The sequence below is a fragment of the Poecilia reticulata genome, chromosome 11 (assembly GCF_904066995.2).
Source record: "Poecilia reticulata chromosome 11, P_reticulata-male-v2, whole genome shotgun sequence".
Lineage (NCBI taxonomy): Eukaryota > Metazoa > Chordata > Actinopteri > Cyprinodontiformes > Poeciliidae > Poecilia > Poecilia reticulata.
In genome coordinates, this window is record NC_088840.1 from 29,473,376 (window position 1) to 29,485,638 (window position 12,263).

At 52.0% G+C, this 12,263-nt stretch overlaps 1 protein-coding gene across 6 annotated transcripts in view; it reads right to left on the reverse strand.

Moving 5' to 3' along the window:
* The window catches only part of LOC103460343 (plectin), an 81,856-nt gene that overhangs the window by 61,642 nt on the left and 7,951 nt on the right, over positions 1-12,263 (reverse strand). The window contains exon 1 of one of the 6 annotated variants that reach the window (XM_081612183.1): positions 11,632-11,804. The exons of 4 other annotated variants lie outside the window; for them this stretch is intronic. In XM_081612183.1, coding sequence (XP_081468309.1) covers positions 11,632-11,722 — 91 coding nt within the window. In that variant the 5' untranslated portion in view covers positions 11,723-11,804. Of the gene's footprint in view, positions 1-8,957; positions 9,087-11,631; positions 11,805-12,263 lie in introns of those variants that run through there. One more of the 6 variants, XM_081612185.1, reaches the window with a different exon arrangement.

The window sequence follows — 12,263 nt, forward strand, 5'->3', positions numbered from 1 at the left end:
GGTCGGAACCAGGCTGGTCTGTCAGAAGTGAAATAAAACAATGATAAAGTGTTTATAATAAAACCTTCAGATAGATTAAAGCTCATCAGTTATATCTGCGTCACATGGTGCAGTCAGTCTGTCTCCTTTAGTTATTTAGTTATTTATGTCCACAAAAGTAAAACCAAGAAAAACTAAAAGACAAATTATCACCAAGTGACATGCAGTTTTATATTATCTGTTGCAGCAGCGACTAAACGAAGCCTCAAACAAACCTGAAGCTCCACTCAACACGCAGACAGACGCCTCACAGACCTGAGATCAGGCTGAACACTAGCATGAAGAGCAGGAATCACAATTAGAGGAAAAGTACAACCCAACCAGAACCCAGGAAACCCAAAATATAATGAAAAGGTGAGGATTGGGAACCTAAAATAGAGAAAAGAAATGATTCTAGGAAAACAAACATTTGAAATAATTACATAATAAATTAGAAAAGAGCATCATTTAATCAAAATCTACACACAAAATAGATTCTTCTTTTGATAAGAATTAAATTCCCCGAGCTAAATGAATCAGGACCCAAACTATAAAAACTAATTATAAGAAAGGCCAACATCAAAAACAGCAAATCAATAAAAACACAAAAAACTTTTGGAAAACTAAACCTGAACAGACAAAACCCAAATAACGTAACTATAAACCAGGGTAGGACGTAAAACCTTACTGGAAACCAATTAGAACAACCCCCCTGCCCCCCCCCCCTCCCCCCCCACATGCCAATCCCCCCCCCCATGCCAATCCCCCCCCATGCCAATCCCCCCCCCATGCCAATCCACCCCCCCCATGCCAACTCTCAACAAAGCCCAAACTAGTAACCTAACCACACCAAGTTTCTCTCAAATCCCCCCTTCTCTCCCCCCCTCCATATCCCCTAACCCTTCACCAACCTTAACCCTAAACCTAAACCTAACCAACCCCCCCATTTTATCTCCCCCTTTTCCACCTTTCCCCCCCTTCTCTTTCCTCCCCCCTTCCTCCCACATACTTAAACCTTCACCAATTCTTAACCCTAACCAAACCCTTTTTCTGACCTAACCCTAAACCCCCCCCCTCCCCACCACCAGCAACCTCCTTTTCTCCCCCCCCCTCCTCCGGTGACTAAACTCTCCCAAATTTCCTCCTGCTATGATTATGAACACCAACATAACAAAACACCACAAGCTCCATCTGGCCCAGCTCAGATGGAGCAACTGCACCCACTGGAATATGCTAGTCATATTCTACGCAGCACATACCAACCAAGAGGTGGCGCCCTGGAGCACACCGTGTACACCAACCAAAGATGGTCCCTGTTGCTCAAGGTGGTCCCTGATCTGGAGTGAGAGTGCATGACCCTTTGAGGTACCTAAATGTGGGCAGGGAACCAATGGTGGTGGATCCGCAGCCTCAGAGAGTGAACCCACAAACTGAATGTTTATAATGGCTGCTAACTAAGCGACTCTTTCCATGAGAGTCAAATTTAGAAACTCTCTCTGGTTTACGGGTGACTTTAACGGCAAAATGTGACAGCAGCGATAATCCTGCAGCTGCACCAGATGCTAGCCGGTCGCTAGCCGAATGCTAGCCGGCCTCCAGCCGGATGCTAGCCGGTCGCTAGCCGGCCTCCAGCCGGATGCTAGCCGGTCGCTAGCCGGCCGCCAGCCGGATGCTAGCCGGTCGCTAGCCGGCCTCCAGCCGGCGGTCAGTCTGACCGGCCGCTCCAGAGCCGCTCCGCTCCGTCTGAATCACGCAGCGCTGCCGCTCATCGCTCTGGATTAAATAATGTTCTAGTCATACCAACATAAATTCAGACCAGTTTTCACTCTAGAAATGCTTCTGTTGTGGCACTTTGGCCTCCATCCAGCACAGGGCGCCGCTGAGCCCGTTGATACTGAAATAAAGATGGTGGCGGTCCAATCAAAGTCCGGTGTGGGAAGGAAAATGGCTCTAAAAGCTGCTGACGTTTCAAACTGAAACTACGACGGAAAGAAAAGCTGAGAAATGAATAAATATGAAATGAATCAACTTTCTCCATCTGTTCAGTCAGGATTTAACACAGACGACAAAAACGTTCAAACTTAATCATAACAAACGTGAGCTAACGCTAGCTAACGCTAGCTGTGGAGGCAGCATCATGCTGTGGGCCTCAGGAACCACTCGGTCGGATTAAAACCAAATATTTAGTAGCTTTTTATTCTCAGTCCTCCAGAAGATTTCTGCAGATCCTACCAACTGGTCCAGAGGTCAGAGGTCAGAGGTCATCCTCTGGTCTCTGCTGCACCAACATTCCCACCAGCAGCCGTACTGGGAACCAGTGGAGGCGTCTGAACGGGACGACTGTTCTGGGAAAAAACGTTCCGATGGAAAAATGCTGGAGCCGAGCGGGATCCCTGAGGAGCGACATGTTTCTGATCAGAACCAGAACTGGATCAGAACCAGAGCTGGATCAGAACCAGAGCTGGATCAGAACCAGAGCTGGATCAGCATGAAGGGAATGAAAACTATTCCAGACGGTTTTCCTCCGCAGGCTGCGCCCGTCTGAGGAACGACAACAATCTGGGAACCGGGTCGGACCAGAACCCACACGCCTCTGCTGTGAACTCCAAGCTCTTCCTGTCAGTGAAAACGGTTGCAGCCATCCAACCGTTTCTTATCGGGTCGTCAGAACCGGGTCGGTTTTTCGGAACCCCAGCATTCAGCAGATTCTGGGACAGCAAACGGCGTCTGAATAGTGCGGCATGCATTTCCTGTGACTGCTCTAAGGAACAGGAGCCACTACTACAGACTCGGTTCATCACCTGGACAGATCGGCTGGACGGGATGCTTTGAATCAGAGCCCATTCATGGGTTAGAATGGCCTAGTCAAAGTCCAGACGTGAATCTAACAGAATCACTGAATGGACTTGAAACCTGCAGCCAGCAGGTTCTACCGAGTTCTGGTTCAAATACCTGCCACACTTTTCAGACCATAAATGTACGTACAAATCGCACAAAATCGCAAAATTCTCATCCTTCACTTTGTGATTGAACTACGCCATTCTGCCCCATCACATAAAAATACAATACTTTGAAGGTGAAGAAACTGAAGGTTTGAATATTTTTATATGTACGAAACGCCGAGTCAGCGTAACGAAACGCCGAGTCAGCGGAACGAAACGCCGAGTCAGGAGAACGAAACGCCGAGTCAGCGGAACGAAACGCCGAGTCAGCGGAACGAAACGCCGAGTCAGCGGAACGAAACGCCGAGTCAGCAGAACGAAACGCCGAGTCAGCGGAACGAAACGCCGAGTCAGCGGAACGAAACGCCGAGTCAGCGGAACGAAACGCCGAGTCAGCGGAATGAAACGCAGAGTCAGCGGAATGAAACGCAGAGTCAGCGGAATGAAACGCAGAGTCAGCGGAATGAAACGCCGAGTCAGCGGAATGAAACGCAGAGTCAGCGGAATGAAACGCCGAGTCAGCGGAACGAAACGCCGAGTCAGCGGAACGAAACGCCGAGTCAGCGGAATGAAACGCTGAGTCAGCGGAATGAAACGCCGAGTCAGCAGAACGAAACGCCGAGTCAGCACTCTGACCTGAGTGACTCTCAGCTAGCTGACAGGAACCACGGCCCTGAACGGAGCATGCTCAGTAGGGACGCCGGAGGAAAACCAAGATGGCGGAGCCCGACGGTCCTCGGTGCCGGCTCAGCCGCCAAGCAACTTTTAAAGGAGCAGGAAAACGTTTCACTGATGAACAGCAGGAAGCTTCTAACATGGACACTAGTGACATCTAGTGGCAGCACCTGCAGACTGCAGCCCACTGAGCAGCTCCGGTTTCTACATCCTGGTTAGAAATCTCTTCCTCTTGAATGATATGGATGGAAACTCCAGAGGCCTGTGATGAGGCGTGAGGACAAAAAGCTTCTGAACCAGGAACCTCCAGGCAGCGCGGCCAAGATGGCCGACAGCTGATGGAGGCGCAGAGTAACGGCCTGCAGGGAACAACGGCTGCAGCTCAGGGTGGGAAACTGCAGGAGACAGAAAGCCGAGGCAGGAAACGTGACCGCTGCAGTGAGTCATCAGAACCGCTGACAGGGCGTGGCCGGTCCGGTATGCCTGCTGCCATGGCAACGGACACACCACAGAAACATGAGCGCACACACACACACACACACACACACACACACACACACAGAGGCCACAGCATCACAGCATCAACACACACGGTTCCTGGAACTGAGTCACAGAACCTAAATATATCCAAAAAACATGGCAGGTTTTATCATCCATCGGCGGACCGGACCGGACCGGACCGGACCGGACCGGACCGGACCGAACCGGACCGGACCGAACCGAACCGGACCGGACCGGACCGGACCGGACCGGACCGGACCGAACCGGACCGGACCGGACCGGACCGCTAGACCCGCCATGTTTACTACATAAAGCTAAACCCTCTGCTGATGAGGAACAAGTTGTGTCTGATGTTGAACCGAACTGAAGGTTTTAATCGTTTAATTGATCAGCGAACAAACATTAAAGCAACCAGAGGCCAGAAACCCTCTGATGTTAGCTAATAAGAGCTAATAGCTATTAGCTCTTATTAGAGCTAATAGCTATTAGCTCTAATAAGAGCTAATAGCTCTTATTAGAGCTAATAGCTATTAGCTCTAATAAGAGCTAATAGCTATTAGCTCTTATTAGAGCTAATAGCTATTAGCTCTAATAAGAGCTATTAGCTATTAGCTCTTATTAGAGCTAATAGCTTAGCTCTAGATATTAGCTCTAATAAGAGCTAATAGCTATTAGCTCTTATTAGAGCTAATAGCTATTAGCTCTAATAAGAGCTAATAGCTATTAGCTCTTATTAAAGCTAATAGCTTAGCTCTAGATATTAGCTCTAATAAGAGCTAATAGCTATTAGCTCTTATTAGAGCTAATAGCTATTAGCTCTAATAAGAGCTAATAGCTATTAGCTCTTATTAGAGCTAATAGCTATTAGCTCTAGATATTAGCTCTAATAAGAGCTAATAGCTATTAGCTCTAATAAGAGCTAATAGCTTAGCTCTAGATATTAGACTAGGTGGTGGACTTACGCAGTTTGGACCTGCGTAAGTCCACCACCAGTCCTGTTGTTTCCCTGTTGATCTGCAGTCAGTTCTCTGTCCCCCATCGTCTCCATCCTTGATGAGGCCGACGACAGCAGAGAGCTTCTGCAGGCGACGGCTGGCAGAGAGAGCTGTGCACTGCCAGTCAGCTGGAGAGGGTGAAGGGGGCAAGGACTGCTCCTTGTGGAACCCCGCGCTGCAGACTGACTAGCCATTCATCTAATAGTAGCTAGCATATTTACTAGCTACTATTAGTAAATGATCAATTAGCCAAAAAGTATCAAACTGTTGGATAAAGTTTGACTTCTGGAGACCTTCGTTGTGTTCAGGAGCCAAAATGGCCGCCGGCCTGCAGCTTCAGCCTCAGTTTCCCAGACCGTCAGCAACTGGACCGTCCAGAAAACACAACGAGCCTCTGATCCAGAACCACAGCCTGACTCAGCGCTCTGCTGCCCGACGCTGCAGCTACAACAAACCATGAAGAACAAAACGCTCCGCGGCCGAGGGAGCTGCAGGAATCAAACCACCGTCAGCAGCAAGCGGCGTCCCCACCGCGTCCCAACCGCGTCCCAATCACGTCCCCACTGCGTCCCCTATCCTGCTGCTAATGGCCTAGCCTGCTGCTAATCACCTAGCCTGCTGCTAATCACCTAGCCTGCTGCTAATCGCCTAGCCTGCTGCTAATGGCCTAGCCTGCTGCTAATCGCCTAGCCTGCTGCTAATCGCCTAGCCTGCTGCTAATCGCCTAGCCTGCTGCTAATCACCTAGCCTGCTGCTAATCGCCTAGCCTGCTGCTAATGGCCTAGCCTGCTGCTAATGGCCTAGCCTGCTGCTAATCACCTAGCCTGCTGCTAATCACCTAGCCTGCTGCTGATGGCCTAGCCTGCTGCTAACAGATGACCGAGCAGCTCTGACTCAGAAGAGACGAGGACATTTTGACAGAGACATTGTTGCCTGTCCTCCCGTTGAACAGACTTCCTGTCTTCCTGAACATTTGCAGCTTTGCTAGATCAGCTCATTTGTTTCCTTCCCTTAGTTTCCATGACGATGGCTGGGCTTAATGCATGCCACACTTTTCAGATTTTTGTTTTTAAAGTTAAAACCAGCTTCCTGTTGGTTCATCACATAAAATCCCACTGAAATAAAGATGTTTGGTTCCGAGTTAAAATAAAAGCTGAGAAGCTTTTATTTTGTAGTATTTATTGTCCAACACTGGATGGATAGTCGCTCGTCTGGTTCTGTCCAGAACCGCCTGCAGGTCCAGTTCAGTTCTCAGAGGACGAGACACGTGATGAAGGTCGCAGGTCAACCCAGAACCTCCGGCTGGACCTCACAGGTCTGCCAGAACCGGGCCCAACAGAACCAGACAAGGGAAAACCGGAGCTGAACATCATAAAAACGTTCTGCTGCTGCAACACCGCCCCCCGCTGGCCGCTGCTGGAACTGCAAGCAGAACCGGCTGGACCGGATCCCGTCCTCCAGCAGAACCCAAAGACTGCAGCTGAGGAAGAGGAGGAGGAGGAAGAGTCTGCAGTGAAACTCACTGGAATGGATCCGACTGGAACCAACATGGCCGACACACGACGGGACAGAGCCAAGATGGAGCGGCCTTTGACTGGACCAGCAGCTAGAGCTCGGACCAAACCGGGTCAGAGCAGAACCAGGAACCTCCACAACAGAACGGTCTAGTCAAAGTCCAGCCCTGAATCAGCTGAGAGTCTGAGGTGTTCATCTGATCTGGAGGCACGCCGCACTTTCCAGATTTTATCTATGAGACGATCCGATTGGCTCGTCACATTACAGACAGAACCGGGTTCTGTTCAGGTCCGACGGGGTCAGGACGGGTTCTGGTTCTGCTCAGGCTGCTGCAGTCACAGCAGCCCAGAGGATTTGGGTCAAGGCCGGAACCGGGTCAGTCGGAACCGGGCCGGCCCAGACAGACTGAAGGAAGCCTGACCCGTTTGCTCAGCAACCAGAACCGAGCCATTATCCTGACCCAAGATGAAGATCAGCAGGGTTCTGATCCGGTTCTGGACAGAACTCCAGATTACTGGTTCTGAGCCTCCAGAACCGGATCAGACAGGTCCGCAGTGAAGCGCGCCGCTTTGGTTCTGCTGGGAAACATTCTGAGCCAGTTGGACCGGGCCTCAGAACCAGAATCATTTACCTTCCTCTGGAGCCGACCCGACTCTGACCCGGTTCTGGTTCTGTCAGCCGAGCCGGTCTAACGCTAACCCAGGTACCACTCTCAGGATTGTTCTCATTGGTTCTGACCCGGTTCAGCTTACAGCACCAACCAATCAGAGCGTCTCCCACCGCCTGACCACTTCCTTGTTTCTGACCAATCAGAGCTCAGAGTCTTCTGGTTCTGGTTGGCTCCGCCCCCCCGGAAGGGATGGAATCACCATGGCAACCAGTGACTCAGCAGAACCGGATCCGGAACCAAAAGGTCGTTCTGGATGAAGTACGCGTTTCCATAACAACTCAAACTACTTCAGCTTCCTCATGCTCTGCAGCAAAGCATTATGGGAGAAACCAGCCAAGAAACACCACAGAACAGCAGCTGCCCCCTGGTGGTGGTACTGGGAACAGCAGCTGCCCCCTGGTGGTGGTACTGGGAACAGCAGCTGCCCCCTGGTGGTGGTACTGGGAACAGCAGCTGCCCCCTGGTGGTGGCACTGGGAACAGCAGCTGCCCCTGGTGGTGGCACTGGGAAAAGCAGCTGCCCCCTGGTGGTGGCACTGGGAACAGCAGCTGCCCCCTGGTGGTGGTACTGGGAACAGCAGCTGCCCCCTGGTGGTGGCACTGGGAACAGCAGCTGCCCCCTGGTGGTGGTACTGGGAACAGCAGCTGCCCCCTGGTGGTGGCACTGGGAACAGCAGCTGCACTGGGAACAGCAGCTGCCCCCTGGTGGTGGCACTGGGAACAGCAGCTGCCCCCTGGTGGTGGCACTGGGAACAGCAGCTGCACTGGGAACAGCAGCTGCCCCCTGGTGGTGGCACTGGGAACAGCAGCTGCACTGGGAACAGCAGCTGCCCCCTGGTGGTGGCACTGGGAAAAGCAGCTGCCCCCTGGTGGTGGCACTGGGAAAAGCAGCTGCCCCCTGGTGGTGGCACTGGGAACAGCAGCTGCCCCCTGGTGGTGGTACTGGGACCAGCAGCTGCCCCCTGGTGGTGGCACTGGGAACAGCAGCTGCCCCCTGGTGGTGGCACTGGGAACAGCAGCTGCCCCCTGGTGGTGGTACTGGGACCAGCAGCTGCCCCCTGGTGGTGGCACTGGGAACAGCAGCTGCATGTTGTCTCCAGAGCAGAACATCTACCGAGGTTAGATCTATAATCTGACCAGATTATATCTGTGATCGTCTCCAGAAACGCAGACTGACCCAGAATGTGTGAGAGGTTCTTAAAGGGCCGGCGTCTCCCTGCAGTGTTGCTCTGATTCTTTCATGGTAGAGGAATCATTTAGTCTCCATGGCAACCATTCAGTTGATAAACGCCTGGGTGGACTTAGCCCCGCCTCCAAGGCGTAGCTCCTCCCCCCCTCAGCTCCTTTTCAGTTATGAAGCTAAACTGATTTTAATATATTTATATATAAAACATTTTTGTAACACCGGCCCTTTAAGAGCTCAGCCAGAACCAGAACCATCTCCGGACCCGGCCTTTCTGCATTCCACTCCCTAATCTGGATATAATCTGGACATCCATCAGAGCCGCCATGTTTGCTGCTGCGGCTCTGAAGCCCCCCTGCTGTTACCGTGGCAACGCGCCAGCCGCGCTGCACCATCAGTCGCATTCAGTGCCGCATGCAGCAGCAGGGAAAGGGGCATTGTGGGAAACCCAGCCCGTACCTTTAAGAGAGCTGATCTCATGCTGGATGGAGCGGGCGGGGTCCATGTCCTCTGGACCGGTCCGGACCCAAACGGCTCTGTGGTTCTGACCCGGTCCTGCTGCTGCTGCTGCTCAGCAGTGGCTCTGATGGAGTCGGCAGGGCGGACAGCAAGCCTCCTCCCCCCTCCCCGGCCTGCTGCTGCCCCGCCTGCAGAGGGGGAGGGGGAGGGGGGCTCTGAGCATCAGCCAATGAACAGGCAGAAACAGAATCACATGATCAGCACCAGAAACTGGATCAATCAAAGTCCTGATGCATTTTATCACTATTCCAGAATAACAGATAATCTCTGGGATTATGGACTGGACCCATCAGAACCAGCAGAACCAGCAGAACCAGAACCATCAGAACCAGAACCATCAGAACCAATAGAACCAGCAGAACCAGAACCAGAACCAGCAGAACCAGAACCATCAGAACCAGCAGAACCAGCAGAACCAGAACCAGTAGAACCAGAACCAGCAGAACCAGAACCAGTAGAACCAGAACCAGAACCAGTAGAACCAGAACCATCAGAACCAACAGAACCAGCAGAACCAGAACCAGCAGAACCAGAACCAGTAGAACCAGAACCAGCAGAACCAGAACCAGTAGAACCAGAACCAGCAGAACCAGCAGAACCAGAACCATCAGAACCAGCAGAACCAGCAGAACCAGAACCATCAGAACCAATAGAACCAGTAGAACCACCAGAACCATCAGAACCAGAACCATCAGAACCAGAACCAGCAGAACCATCAGAACCAGTAGAACCAGAACCAGCAGAACCATCAGAACCAGTAGAACCAGAACCAGCAGAACCAGCAGAACCATCAGAACCAGCAGAACCAGCAGAACCAGCAGAACCAGCAGAACCAGCGCCACACCTCGGGTCGCTCTCACACCTGGACGTCTCCATCAGATTATTCTTCATCTTCATCGCTACTCTTCCTCATTCTGGGAGGAATCAGTTTCATCTCCAAATAGAAAATGGATCAATAATCAATAATCAATGATCAATGAGGACCCAGTTTCAGCTGCACCAGAGCCACCAGTCTGGGCCCAACTCCTTTAGCTGGACCGGGCCGGACCGGGACCGGGACCGGCTCAGGTCCATTAATGAGGAGACGCTTCCAGGTTCTACTGCTTCATTAAGTGCTGGTTTCATTAGAATGGGGAACTGAGCTAGCTAGCTAGTTAGCCAAATAACTTGATAACTAGCTAACTAGCTAGCGAATGAGCTAGCTAGTTAGCTAAATGACTAGCTAGCTAGATAACTAGCTAACTAGCTAGCTAGCTAGCTGCCCAGGTTGGTGGCTGCAGAAAACTTTCTGGTTCCTAATCCAGATTAATCATCAGCACCTTCTCGGTTTATTAAACTCCTCCAGATGATTAACAATCTGCTGTTTTCCTGCAGCAGGTCCAGGACATGTTGACGGCGCCGCCTGCAGAACTATTTTAGAACGCCGGATCCGGTTTCCTGGAACTGATCGGGGCGGTTCTGCACGCGCTCAGACCACCTGAGCCTCCCACACGGACCATCATGCACTGCTGCTGCAGCCCAGCAGAACCAGGCGTGGGCCGGTTCTGCAGAACCTTCTGGAGTCCAACAGCTGGGTCCAAACCGGGTCAGAATAGAACCAGGATCCTACAGCACAATGGCCTAGTTAAAGTCCAGACCTTCTGCATGTATCTGCAGGGTTCAGTGGACCCAAAGTTCTCCAGAACCCGGCCGTTTCTAGGTTTAATCAGAACAACCCAGAGCTACAGGTTAAAGGTCGGTCAGAACCAGAGCAGAACTCCTGGGTTTTAGTTTAATCAGAAGAACCCGAGACCTGGTACCAGAACCCGACCGGAACCAGAGGCCGACCCGGTCCGATGAGGCCCAGTAGAGAGAAAGTTCTGCCTCTGCAATTCAACTCATCATGAGATCCAGAGAAAGAAGCGCAGCAACCAGCCGCACTAAACAGAAGCTAGAACTGAAGCCGATTCCTCCAGGCCAGCAGGGGGCGCCGAGCGGCAGCAGAGGAAGAGAGGTCGGGGTCGGACCTGCTGCAGGCGCCCCCTGCTGGCCTGGAGGACCAGGAATCCACTTCCTCCAGCGTAAATCACATGGTGATGAGCGAAATCACCACATTATTGATCAAGTCGATCAATAATCTGGAACTCAGCGTTTTCACTGTTTTTCAGTTCCAGATCTGTGGTGCATAGAAGCTGAAAGCTGCTTCTCCGTGTTTGGTTCTGGATGCAGAGCAGAACCAGAACCAGAACCAGAACCAGCAGGTGGATGTAGATCTAGTCATGTAGGCTGAAACTGATTCATCAGCAGGAAGCCATGCTGCACCCTGACAGGAAGTGAAGCAGCCTGACAGGAAGTGAAGCAGCGTGACAGGAAGTGATGCGGCAGCGACCACAGAGCTGCGGTTGCTGAGAGGAAAGCTCTGCTTGTTCAGGACACACAGCATGGAGACCCGCCTGACAGGCAGAACCACCAGAACCAGAACCAGAACCATCAGAACCAGAACCAACAGAACCAGAACCATCAGAACCAGAACCACTAGAAGCAGAACCAGCTCCATTTGGACCTGTTGGCCTGATTCCCTCCGCTGCACCACGCCTCCCAGGTTCTGTTGGGACCCAGCAGAACCTCACATTACCTTTGTATTTCTCTCTGACGTTCTCGTAGGCCCGGACAAAGTCCTGCTCCTCCGGCCGGCGCTGACCCGCTTCGGGTATCGGCAGGAACATGGCCCGGCTGGGTCCGGACCAGACTGGGTCAGGATTCTCTCACCTCACACTTTGCTGGTTCAGAACCAGCCGACCCGTTTCTCCTCAGTGCTGTTAAAGCCCCAGCTGTCGGCTCCTCACACACACACACACACACACACACACACACACACACACACACACACACACCACACACACACACACACCACACACACAGACACACACCACACACACACACACACACACACACACACACACACACCACACACACACACACACACCACACACACACACACACACACACACACACACACACACACACACACACACACACACACACACACACACACACACACCACACACACACACACACACACACACACACACCACACACACACACACACCACACACACACACACACACACACACACACACACACACACACACACACACACACACCACACACACACACACACACCACACACACACACACACACACACACACACCACACACACACACACACACACACACACACCACACACACACACACACACACACACA